General features: G+C 41.5%; 1 protein-coding gene across 5 annotated transcripts in view; it reads right to left on the reverse strand.

The window, feature by feature from the left end:
- Positions 1 to 2,252: 2,252 nt before the first annotated feature.
- BTRC (beta-transducin repeat containing E3 ubiquitin protein ligase) overlaps positions 2,253 to 23,564 on the reverse strand; it is a 115,938-nt gene continuing 94,626 nt past the window's right edge. For 2 of the 5 annotated variants that reach the window (XM_058840820.1, XM_058840817.1), the window contains 11 exons: positions 20,776 to 20,962; positions 17,081 to 17,177; positions 16,067 to 16,204; positions 15,470 to 15,588; positions 15,259 to 15,315; positions 12,890 to 13,139; positions 12,115 to 12,233; positions 7,839 to 7,949; positions 7,172 to 7,250; positions 3,673 to 3,864; positions 2,253 to 2,650 (listed from right to left, as the gene is read on the reverse strand). In XM_058840820.1, the coding sequence (XP_058696803.1) occupies positions 3,703 to 3,864; positions 7,172 to 7,250; positions 7,839 to 7,949; positions 12,115 to 12,233; positions 12,890 to 13,139; positions 15,259 to 15,315; positions 15,470 to 15,588; positions 16,067 to 16,204; positions 17,081 to 17,177; positions 20,776 to 20,962 (1,319 nt within the window). In that variant the 3' untranslated portion in view covers positions 2,253 to 2,650; positions 3,673 to 3,702. Of the gene's footprint in view, positions 2,651 to 2,687; positions 3,381 to 3,672; positions 3,865 to 7,171; positions 7,251 to 7,838; positions 7,950 to 12,114; positions 12,234 to 12,889; positions 13,140 to 15,258; positions 15,316 to 15,469; positions 15,589 to 16,066; positions 16,205 to 17,080; positions 17,178 to 20,775; positions 20,963 to 23,564 lie in introns of those variants that run through there. The other 3 variants (XM_058840821.1, XM_058840819.1, XM_058840818.1) reach the window with 2 other exon arrangements.

Here is a 23,564-nt window from a genome sequence, read left to right on the forward strand (position 1 = left end):
AGCAGCAGGGCTATGACAACCAAGGACAATTTGCAGTGGTGGTGTCTCTTGTGTTTGGCCAGCTAGTCTGCCAGTTCTCCCAAATTCTCTCAACCAGCAAAAATACAGCACATTCTTGTAGGTGTTGGCCACAAAGATGTAAGTAAAATACTAGGAAGTTCTGCAGCCTTCAGCAGCCGGAGTAACAGATCATTGTTTTCTACAGTAACAGAAATGGAAAAGATAGAGGATGACCAAACTGAGGAAAATAATTATTAAAATTTCACCCAAGGTCATCTAAAGCCCTGCTGATATGCAGCCATACTGCAGATCCCTTGTAATATCTGAACTTAGAGGGACAGTGTTAAAATAGTATTAAGAATCAGAACTTGAATTCAATGAAGTTTGGGATGTGAACTTTGATTCTCTTTGCTCCCTTGCCACTTTGGCTTTGGGACTGCAGTATTCATAATATGTAGAGCTGCCTAAAAGCCAATACAGTCTTCCTGGACTTAAAAAGTAGTGCCAAAATTAGTTGTGGATAAACATTGTGACTCAGAACTTATTTATGACTCTGCAGAGGTAAGTCACCCTGTCACTGTTACCTGAACAGAGCTGTTGACCTGTTTGACTCTTTTACAGTAACAGTTCAAACAGAAAAGAGGAGTGTCATCACATGCTCTGAGATGCTTGGCACTGCTGCCCACATGCTTCAGGAAATGCACTAGGTACTCCCCAAGAACCAGCTCTGCCCTCCTCCCTAGCTCCACTGCCTTGTTCTCTGTCTTAGCTGACACCTAAATTATTTAAGCCCTCTGGACTGCTCTCTGGGGACTCTTGGACCAGCTCCTTGCTAGATTTCACTGGTGGAAAAAGCACATCCCAAGCAATTAGAAACAATGCAACAGCTTCCCCAGCAAAGTGAAGTTGATGAGAAAAGCTTATAAAAAAATCCCACCTGCCAAGTTCAGAGGATGTTAACAAAGCCAGTTTAAATCCCTCCAGCCCAGAGACAAAGCACCTCGATTTTCTACTGTGGGATTGGAGCAACTCCCCACTAAAGAAGTGGAGATTTTTTCAGACCTACAGCAGAAGATCTGGGCCTAAACCTGGAATGGCCAGGGACTGATTTTACAGAGTAATTTCTGATCTAAATGCAGACCAGCTGCAATTTGTTCCAGCTCTGTGAAGAGAGCTGTTTACCCCCAGACCTCTGTCTAGTTCAGAGACATGCAGTATTGTTTCTCATGTACCTACTCTTCAGGGCTGTTTTTGTCTTCTAAACAATGACAATTGGCAGAAGTCTCAGCCAGAAAGCAAAGACCCATCTCACCTATCAGCAAAAAAAAAAAAAAAAAAATCAGCCTATGTCCCTAAACTGCAGTGCAGTACATAGGTTAGAGAAGCAGACCAAAAACTCCTCAATCCCTTCTAGCAAAGCCAGTCCCAGAAATACTGCAGAACTGGCCTGGAGTCACTGCTAAATGCAATGGTTGTCTTCATGGCCAGACTAATTTTACTTAACCACAATCTCCTGGGTGTGCATTTGCTCATTCAAGTGAGGCAATCTTATTGTCATGGCCAGAATGTTTGTGTAGCGTGTCCACTCTAGGGTGGCTCCTGAGAGCTCCATGAAGTTTTTAACAGCTCCCTCTTCCAGTACCCAGCTACAGCCCCTCTGAGGTGAAGGAATGGAAAGATAGGAGCAATGTCCAGCTTTCCTTCTCAGCCCAGCCTCAAACTTCCTCCAATTTACAGAATGGTTCATAAGCTACCAGCAAAATAGTGTCTTCAGGGAGAACAGCAGTAGGAAGATGGTACAGACAATCCCTTTGCTAGTGAAATATTGTCCTGGGCCAACAGTTCACCTGGGGTGGGGGTGGACAGGATCTCAGCCCCAGTCCATCATGCTTGGGACTTTGGCAGGAGAGAGTTTAATTTTTCATTGACTAGCATTCCCCAGCCAAGCAGATGTTAAGGGGAGACTACAATACACATCCAGCTTCCAAAGGGTTAGCATAGCAGGCAGGAGAGGAAAGAGATGGTTTTGGCTGATAATAGTCAAATTTCAAGGGTCTATTTCTCTCCACAAAAAATAAGTCTGCTGTCAGAACAGCCAAAAGCTGCAGGGAAGCTGGGGCTGGGGGGATGATGGTCTGGCTGTTGTGTTTTTGCTGCTCTTCAGAGCTGAATGCTTTTTCAAAGGCCTAGCAATGGATATTGATTTCAGCCTGAGAGTAGCAGCCTTCTCCCCACCCACCCTCCCACCCACCCTGAAGTGACTCTCAGCAGGATGCACTGTGGCTGTAAGTCTTCTGCTTAACAGCAAAGCAACACATTCTGGCAACATCTTAAATATATTCATAGGACATCGGCGACTGGGCTTGGAGGGGAACCAAATGGGGTAAAGGGAAGAGTGAACATGGAGAGGGGAATGAGGGAAGAAAGGGATGGGCAGGTTTAAAAATGTTAACTGTTCATGAAAGATAAAAGTCATCTTCTGATATAGCAGCACTTTAGCAGTCAGCCGCGCTGAGTAGACCCTGTCTGAGATCAACCGCATGCCAACTTTGTTCCAGAAACAAGTCTGAGAGCCTCTCTCTTCAGCAAGTATTGGTTACGTGGATAGTTCTTTTGTCCTGGCATTTAAATACTGCAGCTTAAATGAGTCCTGGGAACAAAAAACAGAACAAACCAAACAAACCCCATTCATACTAAGCCTTTTAATGATTTAAAATAACATCTGATTGATCAGAGTGTTTGATCAAGATCTGACAGGTCCAGAGCATCACTGTACAGTTACCAAACAGGATACAGGATGTGCCCCCTGACAGAGCACTTTCATGGGAAAATGTCACTGTGGACACCCTTTTGCAGAAGCCTGTCAGCTCTTCTGCCATTCTTCTCTCTTATGTTTACTGCTATCAACAGTAATTGTGCATGTACGCACCCATGCAGGCAAACATGTTATCCCACTTCACTCATATGCAAAAAATTCACTTTACAACTGACCCAAACACATGAAACATTTTGTCCTGCCCACACTGTGCTGGCCAAGACAAAAGGTGATGAGCAAACCAAGCAGGCTCTGATATGAATAATTTAACATCCATGCTATGCGAGAGAGAACAAGGGCTAGGCCCTATCAGTATATTATTTTGCACATTGATGCATCTCAATTTAATTTGCCTGGGTTTGTGCTTGTGCCTCAGTGTCTCCTCCCCTGGCCAAGCTGTAATCTTGAATCAGCTTGCTGCAGAGTGAGGAGAATGGTCATCACTTCAGAGGGAGGTTCTTGGCAAAACCCTCCTGCCTGGTGACAACTGCCCAGGGTCAGGCCATCTGCATCCTCTTGTTAGGCACCAGCTGCTCTACTCGCTCTGCAGAAACTCTTCTTCCTTCTGGACAACAGTATAACTGATTTAATTATTGATGATGATGGACAGAGGAGGAGGAGTTCTTCAGGGGGAGTCATAGGCACCACATGTCACAAATCCTAAAATGAAGTCCCTATTCTAAGGTACCAGAACCATTCCTGTCCTTTTACAGGACACTGTAATTACTGTATAACCAAGATGATAGACACTGATAGACCCAGCCAGTTACTCAGGCAGCAGGCTCACACTACATCCAGTGTCACCTTTGAGCCTCACCTTATTTTTTAGTTTTTTATTTATTTATTTTTTATTTTACCTGTGCGAGTGAGGTACAGTGTAGTGTTATTTATCTGGAGATGTAGGTGTATGTTCTGGACGGGGAACGAGTGGATTCTGCCTGGGCAGCTGGATCATTCAGAAAATCCCAGATGAGGATGGTGTCATCATGTGAGCTGCTGACGATCTGGAACTCATCAAACTGAAGTCGAAAGACTCTTCCAGAATGCTCCTGAAATGCCAGTGGGAGACACAGCATGTTACTTTGCAAACTAACTAGCACCTGAGATGGAGCACGGAAGATGAAACTTGGGCTTGATTTTAGTGTTATATTAATTTGTCAGTAAACCCCACGTGACATACTGTGCCTCACCATCACAGAGCATAAATTAAACCCCCTCTCAAGGAAAAGGGTTTGCCATATCTGACTACTTGACTTGCAGGATGTTTACATTACAGTTGTCCCACTACTCCTTAAATCCCAGTATTAAACACACACTGTGCAGAACAAACCAAACTCCCTCCCCACATAATTCCTTCTGGTGAGGCTGACAGGTGCACTGTCTTCCTTATTCCATGGCAAAACTCCTTCCTGAAATTACAGCATTCTCAGGTATAGTAGGTTACAGGGTAAGAGATGAGAACTTTGTATTCAACACTTGGCATTGCCATTGCTGAAGAGAGAACAGCTTAACACCGGAGGACACTAAGGAGCCTGTTGTAAAGTCCAGTGACACAGCAGTAATTCCTCCTAAACAGTTCTAAAAATATGATCTAGAAAGGGCATTCTTTATAGGCAGTTTGCATTCTGCTCTGAGGCTGAGTGGAAATGACATGACAATTTGGCAAGAGTTCAGACCATAATTAACAGGAGGCAATGGCAACATCCTGGATATCACAGAGCAAATCCACTCTGCTTTCCCTTGTGTGTTGCCTATTTTCTCCTGGTGCTCGTAATACTCCAAGAGCGGTGGCCTCCTTGGTCACCATGGAACAGAAACTGTGCAGTGACAGTGAGGCCTATCCCTTCCATGAAGACACATTTCTCTTTAGTGCTCACACATTGTAAGGGGCTTCTGAGGGTCAGGAAAAAAACACATCTTAAAATGCTTTAATACTGAAACAACAGGTTTCTCAAACATTTAGGCAAAAGAGAATTGCAAGTTACTCAAGGGGAAGTCTTTATCTTATAGCACAAGACTACAAAAATACAGCTCAGTTTACAAAGAACAACAGCTCCTTTAAAGTGAACTTCTGAATCTTTAAATAAAAGTTATCTAAAAATAAATGGACACCTAAGTCAGATTCTAAGATAAATTTTTTAGAATTTCTAACCAATGGAACCTTTTTCATCTTCTAACTATAACTTGAGTTTGTCTTATAAGCACCTTATGAGTTTCTGTCTTCCCACCTACTCTAAAGGGAAGTGTTTTTCCAGATTTTGTGTTACAGCAGTAAAGAAGTTCTTCCAAAAGGTTATCATTACAACAGTCAGATCTACTGACTGATTGATTACTCACAGAGATGGTGGGAGGTGAGGGAGGAAGGGAGAGGGAGGGGAGAGAGGGGGGGAGAGAGAGAATGGTACTTTCAAAAGTTTTTTTCAAAGCTCTCTTTTTGATCCCAGTCACTGTGGAGTAAGTAAGGCTGCCCTACCTGGACTGTTTATGTCATAAAGAAAGCTGAACTGTGAGCTTATTCTGTTCATAGAAAGCTTCTGTCAAATTCATGTGGCCACTGTTCCAGCTAACGGAAGACAAAACTGGAAGGGACCTGGCATGCAGCGAACATTTGTTATCTGTGCACTTTCCTCCTACTGTTTGAAAATTGAACACAAGCAGCAGGAGACTCATGATGTTCATTGTGCAGCCAGGTTTAATTTTGGAGGACGAGAGAAGAGGAAAAAACACCAAAGCATGGGTAAGCGGGTATAAGGACACCCTGTTGTCATAAAAGTCCTAAAAGCACTGCAACAGCTTCCTCTGCTCCCCATCCTGCTTTTGGCCCCCTCCATTGCTATCAAACAGGGATTTATGAATATCCATGTGCTGAGATTCCTACAGTGCTTCCATCCCACCGCTTCTGATTTATACTATAATTAGCTGGGGCACTTTGGCTGTCCACTGCTGGAAAATGCAAAGGAAATCACACCAGTTAAATTAAGTCTACAGGTTACTAGGCACACATTTGTCTCAAGTTGGAGCAGAAACACTACGAATACCAAGCTTAAGACTCTCAGGATATGAGCTCATGGGCACACAGTTGTTCTGTAGCTTGGAACTGGGTGACCAATGACAAAGGATTTTTCTGGATTTCAGCCATGAAACCATTTGCACTTCTATCTGGCTAACAAGAAGGTTTTTCAACACAGCACCTGCGGGCATCCAAAGCTCTTATGAATTCTGATCCTGTAGCTGATGGTCCAAATACATGATTGAAAAAGGGTAGCATGGCTTAATGATCTTACTACCTGTCAGCTGAGTTCCAGTAACCTTACAGCCTGCACCACATGTGATGGAAAGTACTTCAGTGAAATCTACAACAGGAGCAATTCAGGTGGTTCATGAGTGTGAAGAAGGTCAGCCAGCAGAGCTCAGGTGGTGAGAAGTAACCACACTTTTAGAGAATCAGATAGCCTTGGTACAATCCTGTTTTAGAGCACAGACTACAGTCATGTGCCACAGCAGGAAAAGGTCTAGAATATACCAGTCAAAACACTGCCCAAACACTTTTAGCCTAAGAAATAAAAACATATAGTACTTGTTTTTCAATGGGATTTTGGTACTGGTTGAAATCTTTCTTTATGCTCAGTAACAGTGACGTTTTTTTGGGTTGAATGTGGTGGAGGAACATTTATAGGAACCACCCCAAGGCCTTGGCTGTCCTGGCATTTTTCTCACAATTTTCCCACATTATTGTAAGACCAAGCAGAGCCATTGTTCAACATGACTGTGAATGTTGTTAACACTCACATAATGACATTTTAACCCCACCATCATTGACCTGCACTAGAAACCAGTGGACAGCATGAAAAAAGTCGTTGCTGTTTAAGCATAAGGCAATTTCCCTGTCTGTTTCAGTCCTTACCTGCTTTTTCTCTGAACATCCAAAAGGCAGTTAAAAGCAATCCCAAAAATGTTTTTGTTCCTGTTCCTCAAATTTGGAACATAGCATTTTTAAGAAATTTCATGCCAACAATTCAGAGAACTTACTGCTACATCATCGGGTACACACAGATCAATGTAAACCCACTGGCATATGCGGATAAGTTAAAAAATGGATTCAATTATTAACTTCAAATCACAGAATAAAACTGTTGAAAAGTCCAGAGAGGAGTGAAAAGGCCAGAGATTCTAACTTTTAATGCTTGCAATTAATAGCTTGCAAAATTAAAAGAAGTTGAACACCCAAAAAAGCCAGACCCTTAGAAATTATTTCAAGATCCTGCAGACTCGGACTAAACTGACCTTGAGTTTTCACAGCTCAAGACTGCTCTGAACAAGCACACTTTCTTCAACCCCTCTACCTAAAGCTCTTACCACAAGGGTTCGCAAGCAGAGGGTCCCTGCTGGAGCACGGGGATCCAAAGCAGCCACAAGATCCCATACTTTAATTTTCCTAGTGGTGAAAAAATAGACAAACACCATGGCTCTGTTAAAGAGAAAAGAGCAAGTACTCACAGAAAAAAAACAAAAAACTGTTAGTACAACTTAGCTAATACACCGGTTTAAGGAAAATTACAGCAATCCTTCTGCTCTTGAGACCTGGTTCTTGCATTTCCCCTTCGTAAAGCTTATAGAGTTTAATGGGAGGTAAAAATATACTGTCAATAACATAAAACACATAAAAAGCAGGTGGTAGTAACTAACAAACACATAGGAGGGCAGACAACTAGTCTGTAATGGCAAATGGTCCTGCAGACAACCACAGATGGGAAAGACTGCTCTTACAAGAGGCTGAGCTGGAAGGAGTTTCTGGTTGAGTCAGTCAGATATTTTTACAAGTACAAGAACTGGACCACACACATCAAATCACATGGACTTATTTCAAAAGAAGAATGAAAGCTATGCTCTGTAGCATGGTCCTCGTTTACTGGCCATGAAATGACAGAGAGTCTGGTATTTATATGGAAGATGCACAAAGTGGGATGGGAGACACTGAGACAGACAGGAAGATGCAAAGCATTGACTGCACTGATAATCTCACCCATCATATGCCCCACTGACTATCCTCTTGTTATCGAAGCGAATGCATCTCACCAACTCTTCATGGCCTTCCAGTACTCGTAAACACGCCCCACACTCGATATCCCAGAGCCTGGAAGAGAGTACAAAGGAGCATTAAGAATTTTTTAATACCTTAGCATTGCAATGAAACATTTTCTTGTTGTTAATGGAAACTTGGAAATAAAGATTATGATGGAACAACAAAGAAGAAACAAACTATCACTCCTTTTCCCACAGTTAAATGGATACACACTTTTCCACGTGTTCCTATGATGTTACAGTAACACTGTAGAGATGAGTCACAAACCAGTTGTGTCTAGTATCTACTGCTCTAGTAACACAGGATATCTCCCAGTTATCTTCACAGTGAACCTCGCTTTATTTTACTGAGGTCCATTGTTCATAAAAGTGTTGTGCCTTGGTTTTAAGATATTAAGAGAGGGAGACTTACCAATCCCCTTGGCAGTTTGTTTCAGTTGATATGATCACCTTCACAGGGCATGAGCCCCTTTCTGGTTCCCTATAAGCCCATTTCTGATTTGGAGACTATCATCAGACAAATTAAGTTATCAATATAGTGGCAGAGGTACAAGAATTAACAAAACCTTTTTCTTTGTCATTTCTCCCCCTTAAAGTATGTTTAATCCGTAATCCAGGCACTTTATGCATAAAATGTATGCTCTGTGTTTATTATTTTGAAATGCATTTTTTTCTTGCTCTCAAATAACTCCTGTGGTTCTATGTGAACTGTTTCTAATAATGTATTATTTTAAAAAGTTCTGGTACCCAAACCAATATAAAGTAAGAGGCCCAAAAACACATTATTCTCTCAACAGTAACTATCCCAGCGTTTTGGCTTTTGTGATGGATTTTCAGCATGGAGAATAAATGAAAATACATATTTTTTACTCTTGCACATTACCTTGAAAAACAGTTAAACACTTCAAACAGTTATGAAGCAAGCCTATTTGTTTTCCATACTTTTGCCAGCTCTTTGACATAACTCCCAATTACCATGGATAAGGAAAGATTATTTGCCTACAAGAACTGAAATTCTCCAACATGTATTGTCTAGAGGTGTTTCATCATGGCTGAGACATGCTCTGCTCATACAGCAGTCTTGTAATAGGAATATCTGCTCTGACTCCCTGACACACAGCAGAAAGAAAACAGTCACAAATGGTCTCAAATGCTCATTCAGTAAGTGCTCTGACTGGCATGAACTTCACAGTAGTGAGAAATATGGGAGATTTGTGGAATTTCTCTGGGTGACACATCTTGAAGCAGCACAGCTGCTGAGAGGTCAAGTCACTTTTGCTTGAGAGACAAAGAAAGAGATAAACCATCCCCACATATTTTATTCCTGAGGTTCCCCGGAATAATCCAGATTCAGTTGATGTGTGCCCAAGGCTGGTGGGTAATGACTGCAGCCGTCTTGCCACAACAAGTTTCTCTCATGTTGGACAACAGAAGAATGAACAGAACGTTTTTGTCACTGTAGAACTGAGAAAGGGTATGTCTATGCACATGTTTGAAGCCAACAAGGAGTACAAAGCGATTCTTCAATCGGTGAAGTTGATCTTTCAGGAATCTGTGAAGGGCCCAACAGTTTTCACCTGAGTACAGCACACAAGTCAAGGTCAGAGCAAGCAACTCCTCCTGGCAAAGGTCATCCAAAGGCACTCTGCCTGGTCAGAGAGCATTATGTCTCTCAAGGACTGTAAATACGACGGACAATGCCAAGAGATTAACTGGTGCAGAAAGGTTTGAAAAGCAATCTTGTGCCAGGAACTATTTTGCCATGTGTTTCCATTCCTTGCCATTGATCCTGAACCTGCCAGCAGCTCTGGGAGGCTGCATGACACTAACTCAGGCCTGTATTTTCAGGTCCCAGTCTGAGGTTTTACCTGAATCTGAATGGGATTACAAGAAGCAATCATGCTCCTTGCCACATGGCAAATGGGCTCTCATGCACAAAGGGGATAATTGCTAGTAAGAGTAGGGTCTCCTAGTAGATTTGGTGCCAAGGGTCCTTTTCAGATTTGATAAGTCTCTCTAACTTCTACTTCTTTAAATATTCAAAGGAACAAACAGTAAAATAACTAAATTTAAGGCTTGAGAACTAACTAAAAAAAAGTCACTACAATGTGTATGCAGTCAAACACACTACCACTGATCCTTCCTGTAACTTTGGGAGACCTTCCAGAAGTAGAGGGAGGTCTGCAATTATCTCAGCCTTTAATTCAGTTGAAAGCAGATTGGGGAGATGTACAGAAGGCAGGTGAATCTGAATCCCCACCTCTTAGAGAGAATGCTGTTGTCTAAACAGATTAGTATCAGATCCTTACGTGTGTACACACTAGAAATAAACACATGAAGACCAGCTACTCATTAAAAACTTAACCCAAGATGATCTAGTCTAACTTTATTTTCTTGCCCTAAATTCCCTGGTTCTGTTTTTCTACACCATGTTTGTCTGTTGCAATTAAGAACTTTGGCCCTAAAAGCTAAGATACTGAAGTGATTGGATTAAACTTGATGGACCAGTTTCTGCTAGATGGAAATTAGCACAATGATAGTGATGCCTATGTAGTTGCAGCCTCTTACAAAAGTGAAATTTCCCGCCTAAATCAAAATGTAAGTAATTTTTCTATGTGGAGTCTCCCTACAGAAGTCTCTTCACATGTCCTTAACGTTTGCAGTTGCAGAACTAGAAATCACAAAGTCATCTGGAAAGAACTTTCCCTGCAACTGAGGAATAATGGACTTCTAAGTTCTGTATTAGCCTCTACTGAAATCCAGCACACAACTAGTAGCAGATTAAAACCAAACCTTCAAAGCAACAAGCCATCCACAAAGATGACTTAGGAACCTTTATCTTCGTCATTCTTCCACTGACTTGTGACCTCTGCTAATGGCTGGGAGAAAACTGTCTTTTAGCACTGGGCAAATCTTTCACCTTGGTCACACTGCTGCTAAACTTGACTTCCATTAAGATTCACTGTCGACATTCATGAAATTCTAGTATAATTTATCTGTCAAGTAGGGATTTTGTCCAATGCAAGCATAAAAGTAACTGTATTCCTGTTTAGCATTATCACTATCTTGACATTTATTTTTATTAGCACTGCATATTTTAGATCCCTCCCTAACTGCTGTAGTATTTAACTATTTCTTGCTCTACTTCTGAGGCCAAGTTTCACAGTACAACTGCAGAAGCTTGTTTTTTTTATTTGAAATGCAGAAGTTCTTACTTAGTGGTGCTGCTCTTCTACAATACCTGTAATACCTCTTCCCTTGATTAAGAGATGGAAGTTTTAGTTTTCCTGGTCATGCTCTCAGACAGCCCTGCACTAAAATCTGGAACAGTGACCTGGTGATGTCAACCAAAGGACCACTGTCTTCCACAGAATGCAGAGCAGGGAGAGGCAGCATGATGCAAACCAAGTCCACAGACAAACAATAGCATGGATCATTCTCACTGAGGAAAAGTTATTACTGACGTGAAGGGTTCCTTCTTACACTGTCCAGCTTTCAAGTTTTTATCAAAAGGCAGACAATTATTTTAAAAAATGACAAAGGGAAAAAGGAGGTTGTTGTTACTCCCATTTCCATGACAGGGCCATTTTTCTTTATCATGTAAACTAATATTCAAGCTTGTTCCATACATCCTGAAATTAGTGGGACATCCCTCTGCCAGCAGCTGCAGGATATAGGGAGAAATTCTGATTTGTGATACCAGAAAGAGTTAAATCTCAGACTGCAACCAGGGCAGCTGGAGAAGTGCAAAAGGCAGCAAACTGAACTTCATGCTCTAAACCAGCTGTTCCAAACTTAACCAGGTGCCAAGTACCACAAGAAGAGTTTGGCGAGAGCCCAGGAGGATTTCTGCAGAGGATTAAATGCCTCTTACTGCAAATCTGACCCCTTTAACTAGACACACAGTCCAATTAAAATATCACAAGAGGACATCGTAGAAAGTGGTACTTGCCAGCTCTTTCATACACCAGAACTGTCAGAACACTGCAACTTGTTGATTAGTATGGGACTCTTGAGATGTAGAGGATGAAAGACAACACAGTAAAACAGGCTTCTAATATCTCTTTCCAGTAGTTGCCAATGTTCTATACCAGAGAAAGCATATTTCAAAGTTGACAAGGGTACAGAGCACTCCTGTTGCCTAGCCTCTGCATGTCCCAGTGCACCAGAGACAGCGTGCTTGCACAGAACCCTGCGATGGGGAGTTGGTCTCTCACCTGATGGTATTATCTGAAGAGCCGCTCACTACTAGCCTGTCTCTGTACTGCAGACATGCAATGCCTCGTTTGTGGCCATTTAAGGTGCGCACAAATTCGCAGGTACTAGTGTTCCATACCTGTGACAGGAAGCGGGGAGGGAACCACACAGAGACAAAATTATTACGAAGAGACTAACAAAAGATGGTGTCTGTATGATATATAGATGAATCCAGAATGCTCTTAATGAAGATGCTATCATTAAGACTGGGAAAATCGCCCCTCTGATAACCTGTGATTATAGTCTGCAACCAATAGCAGGTTGGGTCACTGTACACAGAAGATTTTTGCCACACAGTATCAAATTAGCTTCCAGGTTTAGCACTCTTGAGCTATGATTTAATTTACACATGAGATAGATTCTCCTGAGGTTTAATGCTGCAGACTGGGATCATAGCAGTAACACTGAAGTGTCTCCTATCCACTCACCTTCACTTTTGTCCCCATGCTGCCCTCTAACAACTGTTTAAATGACTGAAGAGGTTATGGAAGTGGTCAAGTCGAAAAAGAACACAGAAAAAAAATGTTCTTTTTCAACTGCATCTGTATCTGGAACTGATTTGCCACAAGCTCCGTAAATGAGTTGTACCAGCTCAACAGGAACAAGTGCAAATGAGCAGGAGGAACACTGCTTCTAAAGGAAGATCCTGCCAGGGGCCATCTTCCCTGTCTGGTCACTGTTCTTTGTTAATAAATACCCCAGTGCTGCAAATAAAAAGCCTCTGAAACACCTCACCTTTATAGTTCTGTCACCTGATGCTGATACAATGTACTTGTCATCAAAGTCCACTACGTTGACAGCAGCTCGGTGCCCCACGAGCACCCTCCTCAGGGTGATGTCTGTTGGGGAGGCCATGTCCCACACGGCGATGGAGCGGTCCTTGGAACACGTCACCATCATGCCATTGTTGAAGCGGAGGTGCAGCACAGCTTCGCAGTGGTGGATCAGTGTATTCAGCATCTCGCCTGCATTCACGTCCCACACTCTGCAAGGTTCAGATTTCAAACCAGAGAGAAGAGAGTTAAAAACCTGCACAGTGAATTTTCCGCAGAGCAAGAGAGGGACAGGGAGGGGTAATTGACTCTCCAGCATTATTAGAGAAGCAAACACCACAAGTTATATCCACATCTATTAAATAGTTCATTAAAAATTGTATTAGATAAACCTGTTGATTATGTGTACATTGAGACAGTCCAGCAGCCAAAAACCCTGCAATGCAGTTAACACCATAAAACAATGCACCCAGGAAAAAAAGCGTTCTTTAATTAAAGGAATTTAATGCTGAGGAAAGGTGGAAGACTGATGGCCTTAAAGACTGGTGTTTCCTGGTTGTGCCAGCCTATTACACACTTCATTTCCAGTCAATGTGGAGAAGTAAGTTCCCTGACAAGCTTCATTTTTGACCTCTCTCACAGGACTATCAGCTCAAGTGGTAATTTATACAGAAGCAGGAAGACAAGACAATTCTTTTCAAAAAAATACAAAATTACTTAATTGCCACAAGTTGCACCATGATTTGCATTTACCCTGCGGTGCATCTGGTACACAGCTACATTCCAGGAATGTGCTGAATACCCAAATTAAGACATAACATTTATGTCAATTTAATGTTATTGGAACCAACTGTTTCAACTGAAGATAATTTAAGATGCAAGTTAGATGAAAGCTTCATACAGAACTTCTAGAACTTGAAATGAAGATTTTAAGCCTTAAAAATATTTATTTTGGGCTATTCTGTTGGCAGAAACTTCTTCTGCTCTCCATAAAGAGATTTCTTTTGGCACTATCACACCTGTATTCCAGATACACTATATGAAGCAGAAAATGGCTGTATCATCAGGCACATCAGACCCTGAAGAAGTTAGAACTTTCTGCTGTCAGTAACGCAAGCAGTAAGAAAGATCTGAGAAAGACTTCTAATGTCTTATTTTCTAACTTATGGAAACTAAGTGCATCAACTTATAAGCTCTAAATGAGAAAGAAAACCACATTCCAATTAGAAAATGCAAAGGAGAAAAAACTAAAGACCTGAGCCATTAACATACGAACAGTTTGCAGACAGGGCTGCCAAAGTGAACAGGAGCTGGAGACCCACTGACTTCTTTGGACAAGTGCATCCCTGAGATCTCAGAAGCATTAAGAGCCCATCTGTACTGTCTATTGGATGAAGCCTCTCTTCCTGAGGAGACCCAAGGATAAAAGTGATGCATCCTATGTGTCTCTGGGGTCTGCACAAACATTTATAGATACAGTGGGAGACAAAGTATTCCTGGGCAAGTAGCCAGTCTGCAATTTAGCCTGCCTAGCCTGATATGCAAAATGACAGTGCTTGTTACAGAAATCAGCCTCTCCTTTTGTGATCTGTTTAGCCCAGTGCAGCTCCCACATCACCTCCAGGCAGGTGGCGTTGCTGAAATTCTGGATTGCTATGAATGACAGGACCCCAAAACCTAGCAGAACTGCAAGACTGCATGCATCACGTATCAGGAATTCAATTTAATAGTTATTAGCTTAACAGTAGTAGTCTACACAAGCACAGAGGAGCTTGCAGTCACAGGAAAGCATGCTAATAGCTCCAGAAAAAGCCACCAATGCAGCTTTTTGCTGTCTAACTCCACTGCATGAGCATTGCTTGTACTCTGACAAGGAGGGAATATATAACAACATGGAGAAGTCAGACCTGCCCCTTCACATCCAAGTTCATATTGCAATTCATTAACTCATATGTGCCTCTATTTACACTACAGGTCTTACACTCTCTGGTATCCTCTAATATGACTAATGCACTTCACAAATTCACAACATGCACCACAAGTGCTACCTTGAGGTGTCCAGACTTTTACTGGAGACTTGAAGGATAGCAAGGTTAGAAATATTGAATGAAAAGAAACGTCATGCTGAAATTTAATTTAAAGTCATAGGATATCTAGTCATACATATTTGTTAAAATTAAATGACAATGGATGACTAAACCTTCAAACTTACTTTGAAAATTTCAATTCTTAAAAAGTTATTCTCAAAAAGAATTTATAACATTCTCAGGGAGTGTCAAAACATGCAAAACCTTGATGAAATGCTAGATGGCCTTCCTAAGTCATCTTGACCTTGACTGGCCTTGGCTTAGATTCTCATTTCTCCTTGACAGCGATTTGCATGGACATCTGATAAACAAGGACAGCAGAATGCTGAACAAATTTGCTGAACTACTTCATGGAACTGCTTGAACAGTACATGTTTAAGAAGAGATCATTTCAGCAGCTTGCAAAGCTGAAATCTTAGGAGGCAAACAGAAAGGTCCAAATCATGAGCACACACCTGACTGTTGAGTCTGAAGATCCAGTAATGATCACCCGTTCATCATACTGGAGGCACAGGACAGAACCCGTGTGTCCCGTGAGAATTCGCTTGCATTCCAATGTATTCTTATCCCAGATCTAAGAAGCAAACATTCAAAACCAGATAGTTCAGTAAAGTTTTCATCTTTCAGCACAAAGCGGTTTGACTAGACTGATTTTCACTACAGCCCATCTTCCATAGTGCATTTAGAACACCTTTAGTGGCATCTGCAGAGTCTTCTACAAGCTCTTTGGTGCAGTACATTGACATCTTTGATATTACCAGCTTTACTACGAATATTGGTTTTGCCCTTCTTATTAGGGTACAGGGCCCAATAACTACATAGCCTGTAATTACTCCTGGACAGAAACTCTGCTGGCGAAGCCTGTCTGCAAACAGGGTCTCTCTAGCCAGATAAAAGAGGCATAGCTGCTGTACAGGTGGGAGATGGGGGAAGGGGAAGGAGAAGGCTAGGTTATTAACAAGAGACTGGGTATGTGTCACTAAAATTAGGACACTATTATTTATGGCATAGGCACTCCAAGTCATTAGTATGCCATGATGGAGCATTCTCACCTTAATAGTATTGTCTCTTAGGCCGCTTACTATCTTCTGATCATCATACTGTAAACAATAAACCCCTTTGCTTGTCTCACTTCGGCAGTGGATCCTCTGTAAACTGTGCCTTCCACACCGCCAGTTCGACTCTATTGTCTTGAGGAGAGACAGGAGACAAATAAGATGCAGGGAAAAGAAAGCATGGAACTACCTCCCTTTTTTTTTTTTTGTTTGGTTGAGAAGGCAGCAGACACTTTTCTTTATGCTTTTTCCTGCAATCAGACCCATACAATGACATAACTGCTTTATAGAATACATGTAATAAAACCAATCAAACAGACAAATGCTTGGAAAACATATCATGGCTAAACTGGTCTGTGTTGTTGGGAATGGTGAGGAAGATGTAACCTAAAAGCCTTTTGTATCTCCAACCTTTAGTCCCCTGTGATGATCCAACAGCTAATTAACTGAAGATAGTCTCAGTTGAACTCTAAGTGCTTTTACAAACTTGTCCCAACAGTGCCTGAGCACTGCTTCTGCCATTAGGAAACAACCAGAACATGCCATTTTGCTCACACTAAATGCTAGGCAAACATGCTCAGCTGCTTCCTGTTTCCCTGAACCTTAGAACTGCAGACTTTTGAAATGCACTCTCTCCCTGCCTCAGTTCTTGATATCCTGTAACAGCCTATTAGGTCTCATTGCACCAGGAGGAGCAAAGTACTGTGGAACAGAAAAACCAAGATGTTACGGTGCTGCTGTGATATCTGATGTGCAAAGTGCAGAGACTCCACCTGCACACAGCTCACTGAACAACCCAAGTCATCCTCTGTCTAAAGGAGTAGCAGAACTTTTTATAACTATCCCAGATCTACAAACTCCAGACAAAGACACGTCAGATTTAATGAAATATTACACTGCAGTGGAATGTCCCCAGAATTTCAGCATCATGAATAAATCAGGAACATTTGAAGAAAACAAAACTGAAAAACCAACAGTGAAACACCACCACATCTGGCAGCTGTCTCTTACCTCTATGTCTTGTATAATTTTGGGGTAAAGTGCTCTGTAGAAGGAGTTGGGTGGCGCAGTTCCATCAGGAGGTTTATTTTTAAATAGATATTGCCCCCTGGAAGACAAAGAACATTTCCATTGAACACAAATCACATTTCAGCATTTTGGAGAAAGGTCTTCCTGGCATTTTACAAATGGGTAACCACTGCTGACAGATTCATAGTCAAACTTAATTTACTAAGATGGGATGGTTCCTTGTTTGTTTGCCCTGCAACATGTCAGTGTCATATTTTAACACTGAAATACCCAAGAAAAATCTGTGTCTAGTAACTCAGGGAAGGGAAATAAATTGTCTGTTATGGACATGGGTCCATTCAGCTCAGTAAGGGTTGACAATGGTTCATGCCTGCAGTACTCACACACATTATCAGAGGTCACCTTTAAAATACAGCTTGCAAAGAAAACAAAACAAGCCAAGGAACCCTCAAATTCACTACGCATTCAAGGCTAGCTTTTATCTGCATTAGCAGGAACAGTGTCAGTTTGGCTACATGGACATTTTACTGCTACTACTCTGTTTTGGTAAGCAAACACCTCATCTGTAGTGCCTCCCTCATCTCAACACTGATTTGGAATACTCATATCCCAAGCTAGAGTTTCGCTACCAAAAAAATCTGTGAACAGCAATCACTGCCTGCTGTGTAAAAAACTTTAATTCCTCATCCTGAAGTTAAGAAGCCACCAAACACGGTGTGGAAGCTAGTAAAGCCCACCATGGGCGTACTAACTGCTGCTCTGCCTGGCAACATGCCTCACAAAACGGAGAGAGGCACAAATGCCTCCGAGTGTAATCCTGGCATCAGAGACACAGAGTTTACACTGGGCCAGCTCTCCACTTCTCCCTCCCTTGCTCCATTACAGCATAATTAATTGTTCAATACTTCCTTGTGTATTTCCTTCCTGTCCTTTCCATTCAGTATACCTCAAAACTCATTTCAGAGACTGTACATTAGCTGCCCTGATGCACTTGAACTAGAGATACCACAACAGTGAACCAAAATCTTTGGGTTGTAAGGCAGTACAAACTATAGGACTGGACAAACAAAATGACAAATGCTCAGGAAAAAAACTTTTGATACTTCTTTAAAATATTCTAAGTACAACTCAAGAGAAAGGTGCTTTCACGTTTGGACAAAAGAATTACCTGTTTCTTCAAATACGATGACCAGCAGACATGTATACAGGAACAAACACACGAAGATGGTACACATGGATGCCGACAAACCACTAACTAGACAGATGCCTATTTAATGTGATCCAGCCAGGAAGTGCATTCATGAAAATTAGTATTACTGGCCAAGGAAGACGAAAACCTCTATGGAGATGCACAGAATACCTCGGAGACATCCTGGAAGACTTGGGGCAGGTATAGAAAAACCTTTGTACAAGCCTATGTGCCTAAAAATCTTCTTATTCTTTCTAACTTTACTAGCTAAGGTAACACAAAGTCTAGCTGCTACCTGTAAGTCGTGCCCTGCTGCATGTATAGTCAGTTGTTTACTGTTCAGCTGAAGGATTGCTTGGAATTTCCATGGCATCCCAGTAGTTGTTGTGCTGTGGCTCTGGGATAAAAGGAACTATTGTTTGAAGGTTTTGATGGCCAGCCAATTCAATCAGATGGACACAAGCGTGCCCAGATTTTGGGCTTCTGTTTTATATTTCTCTAAATCTGTGTAACCCTTACTGCTCCCCGACAATCTGCCAGTGAAGGCTGCCATGCTGCAGAATGGGGAGGGGCTCTGTTGTAAAGCACAAGCTGCAAATGCTGAAATCAGGCAGCTTGTGCAAATTGAGGAGCTGTAAACAAGTAACACCAGTCATCATCATTCTGAACTGTCCAGTTAGTCACCTCCTTGTGCCATGCACAGAGCTAGCACTGATTACAAGCTATAACATTCTATATGGCAGAAATGCAATTGCACTGGGTATTTCTTGTCTTCATCTCTTATCCACAGAGCTCTATCTGTTGATCAAAGAGATAACCAGAGGGCATAACTTGCTTGTGTCGAAGCAACCTCCAGCACATAGCACAAACCTGAAGAGGTGCAGTAACAGGGTGACTGTCCTTGAGATGAGAAGCAAAATTTTGCACCTATCTTTTAGAAATGTCATGTGTCTGTATGACTAGTATTTGGAGCTAATGTTATTTCTGAAGTGTGGAGGGAGCAAACCTCAGTGATGCCTCAGCAGAAGATACTCAGCTGATTACACCATACTCCAAGAATGGAGTAGAGTAATTGGGAAGGGTCTAAACAGAGAAAACTGAAAATAGTTAGAGTACAAGACAACACATCATTATGGTTGGCTAGTGCAGCCAAAACATAGGAAACACGGTCATCTTCCAACATGGAGAGGATTACTGCAGAAAGGAGAATGAGAAACTGTCCTGTTTATCTGTGCAGGTTAAATGTAACAAGTCAAAATGTAGCCTAAATATCAGGAAAACCTCTCAAACACTGAAGTTAGAAAGAGTTAAAAAGTGAAACTGTGGAATCCCTTTTTTAGACATTGCCTGGGAACTCTCCATCAGTAGGGGATTTTAAGAACAAGACCAAGATTTGGGATGAATTAAGAAAAACCTGTCCCTGCCTATGGGAAACATAAAGGACTAAATGACCTCTCAAGCTCCTCTTAGGACATTCCATGACCTCAACAGTGGGGAGGAAAAATGGAAGTCCTGGAGAGAATAAGGCACTAAAAGAAATGCCAAAGTTACCACTGCCACACTTGTGTTTATTTTACACTCTTTAGAAACACTGCACTATTAGAGGTAGATCAAAGTAGTATTTATTTTTAAAGAATGTCTCATAATCCTGATTTACTTGCCTTTACTTCCTGAGACAAACAGTGTAACAAAATTAACCATAAACCAGGGGTCTTTGTTTGCAACTCTGTATCTTTTTCTTTTTAATAGCAACCAAAATGCCTGAGCTGTCACTTTTATCTTGTCTATGAAATATTCATACCCAGTTTCCCTTCTGCCAACATCCTAGGGACACCCTTGGAAAAGAAAATTATGTATTAAAGGGTGCACCCCTGAGAGAGAAAGTTCTAATGAAATGTTAGCAGAGCAGCTTCAAACTTGAGTGAGACCTACATTGCAGTAAGGCTATTCCAGATGATTATTAACTAATCTATCTGCATTTCTAAAGTCCCCTATTCTCTGTGGTACCTACCCTCAGCTTCCAGTTTGAAAATTAAACAGACATCTAATAGTGAAAATCTGCTGAGGAAAACAAACAGACCTATCAGGAAAGAACTAATTCATAGCACATGCTCTCCCACTGCCACTCCTGAAAAAGCTCTTCTGCTCTAAACTGCTGACCGGTTTAGGGTTCTCACGAGGCATACACTGCTTCCTAATTTGAACTGAATGACAGCTGGGTGTAAAAATCTCAGTCCATATATCTCACTTGTCACAGTGGGGTAAGAGCATGGCCAGATGAGGAAGTTGAGGAAAAAATCCCCCACACTGCCACGTAGCCAAATGATGCCCTAACTACCCAAACCCTGATTTTTGGTGTAAGCAACTGTCAGGTTTGGAACCAACATGATGTTTCAGTGCTGAATAACCCTCTCCAAATATGGCTTGAAACACATAACCCCTATTGTCCTGAATGGGGGCAAAAGAGGTGAAGATTCAGTTTCCTTACCATCCTCTCCTCTCTGACAAACCCCTCCACAGGGAATCTGTTCTGACCATTCTCTCAATGAGCTTCTTCCATAGCATCCCGTCAGATGTCACCCGGTACCACTCCTTGCACACCAGCTCAGCAGCACACAAAGATTTGGCATCCAGGTATGACAGAATGTTCTCAGCAATGTGATCCAATCCCCGAGCTGGGGGAGAACAACAACAACAGAAAAAACATTATTTGCTGGACAGACACAGAGTTTAAAACAACTCCCCCTGCTAGTACAATGATACACTCTCCTTCCATCTCCTCTTCTGCATGTAGAGCTGGACCAAATGCACAGAAGAGCATTTGAAGCTAAGTTCAGGAGTGAGCAGTCTTCTCCAACTTCCTTTGGATATAGCACAACAAGTCATTAAAAATAATAAAGAATCCAAGAAGTCATTCCAATCTATTTCGATAGGTTTTAGCACTAGGGGGATATTCTATGGATGGCATTTCCAACTCAGCAATGCAGCCCCCAAAATCTCTCTATATTAGGACCATTTCTCATCTCACTGCTACAGCTGTTCTCATGTTGAAATGGCTCAAAAGCTGTTTTTGCTAAAGCAGTAGCTTTTAAATGTAATGAAGAAAAAAATATATATTCCCAATGTGTGCCCTGAAGGGTAGTGGTACCTTTAGACAGGGGGGAGGGAAGGATATGCAGATGCACAGGGACGTCAAGAGGGAAGAAGAGGCTGTGGAAGAGAAAGTAAAGCAGGTTTGCTAGTTTCATTTATTTTAGTGGGTGAAGGAAAAATAGGCACCAAAATAATAAAATTTGCAAATATTTCCCAATGTGAATACCAGGACTGACTTTACTTCAACATGACTGGAGTGAAATGTAAAGCAACTGCCTGGTTAGCACCAAGCAGCTCAATGTAAGGTCTACATAGGGAAGCTTATGCTATGTTTCTTAACTGGATGGATGAAGTCAATAAAAATGTGTCCATACCAGCTCAAATTTAATCACAATCAAGACTTCAGGAAAACAAGATGCCTTTAAAATGTGAAGTTGTGCAAATACAGCTTCTCTTGAAGGCTGTTTACTTCACAAATGAGACACACCACCAAGAGATTATCGCAGTTCACAGGTTAAATTTCATAGGCTTTGTGAAAGTTTAGACCACATCATCCCTCAGGCATAATGTTCAGTCCAGCCAAAAATGAAGCATGGCAGATTGGTATTACATGAATCTTCCCTCTTGTTCGCATTTGGAACAAAGTTAAATACATGTTTTCTTGCTTTTAAAATAGTCTCAAAGACCAGGCCCTGTTTGTGAGAGGGAAAGAAAAGGCAGTAAGTACATTTTTACAGTCACAAGTCTGGACCTTGCAAACCAAAACTAGGCACAACCAGCTGATTTTGATCAGAGTTCATGATACACAAATGGCCCAACCTTTATTTCCTTAACGAAAAGATCTCAAAAATATCTCCCACTGCATTAAAATGAGACAATTCAGCATGCCTTCTCCTGCTGCTTTCAAATATACTAAACTTAGAATACACTTTGGGTGAGACATTCTGCTCAGCATTTTATGCTTCAATCTTTATGTAGAAAAAGCATGTGAATGATACCAGGCACAACCAGAGAGTAGAGAAAGAAGTCTGACATTTCTTATCTTTAGAGATACAATATTAGATGTCAACCTGCAAAATAAAAGCATCATCAGCCTTTATTATGTATTTAATCTGAAAAGACATGTACAACCACTATTAAAAAAATAAAAGTGTAAATTTAGATTGACCCCTCAGCAAATTGCAGAAAGAGGGAGACAATGGTTAAGTGAATATGAACTGGAATTCCACAACTGGCAGGGTAGACATGGATACCCTGTTGCCCTGTTCCTGAAGCTTTGTGTGGAAATGGCAGATTTCCCAGACTGTGTTGCTTCCAACAGGCTTACAGACATTTATACACCCACCAGGACACTTAAAAATGCCTGCCTCCATAGCATCCTTACAGGTAGCTTTAAGTCAGCAATGTCACAGAATTAATTAATTTTATCTATGGAGAACAACTGGTGGCTTTAGGAAGCAGGGCTACACTGCAACACCTGGGCATAGCAAACCTCACCCATGTGCCCTTTCTATTTCATCAGCAGTTGCACTTTAGATCTTGGCTGCAATGAGGTGCTGTAACTACTGCCAAATCCTTAAGTCAGCCTTTGCCATTGGTACTAGACCATGTGCAGTGAAAGAATACTAACGTTTTGGCCTCTCTTCCTCACATTTATGATAAGTGGATGGGCAGAGCTATTTTGGCCTGATTGCAAACTCAATTTTATTATTTTGTTTCTTAGGAACAGCACAACTCACTGAAGTATGTATCTAACAAAGCACTGCTTCCTTAAAAAGGGAAAACTCTGCTCACAGAAGACTTTGCTAAATGGATGTGAAACACGATTAGCCCTTCAGCCCTCCGAACCAACAAGAAAGTCTCAGTTATTTCACACATGAAATCCTTATCAAAATGACTTTCCTCATAAAAAATGTTAAACAGCTTGAAAATGCTAAGCAGAAGCCTTATTTTTCAGAAACTGAACAAACTTTGTAAGTACACAGTTAAGCTGTATTTTACAAACAACCTTAACTCTGTTCAAAGCACTGGGAAAATAATCTCAGCCAACTTTATATTGGTAAAACATGCCCAAGATCTAAAACTACCTTTAATTCTGGTCATTCTTTGGGACCACGCTAGGAGGACAGAGATAAGATGCCTCATGATTTTGAAGTAGCTTTATTGCTTTATTCACTCAAGGGG

This window comes from Poecile atricapillus, chromosome 6, assembly GCF_030490865.1.
Source record: "Poecile atricapillus isolate bPoeAtr1 chromosome 6, bPoeAtr1.hap1, whole genome shotgun sequence".
Classification (NCBI taxonomy): domain Eukaryota; kingdom Metazoa; phylum Chordata; class Aves; order Passeriformes; family Paridae; genus Poecile; species Poecile atricapillus.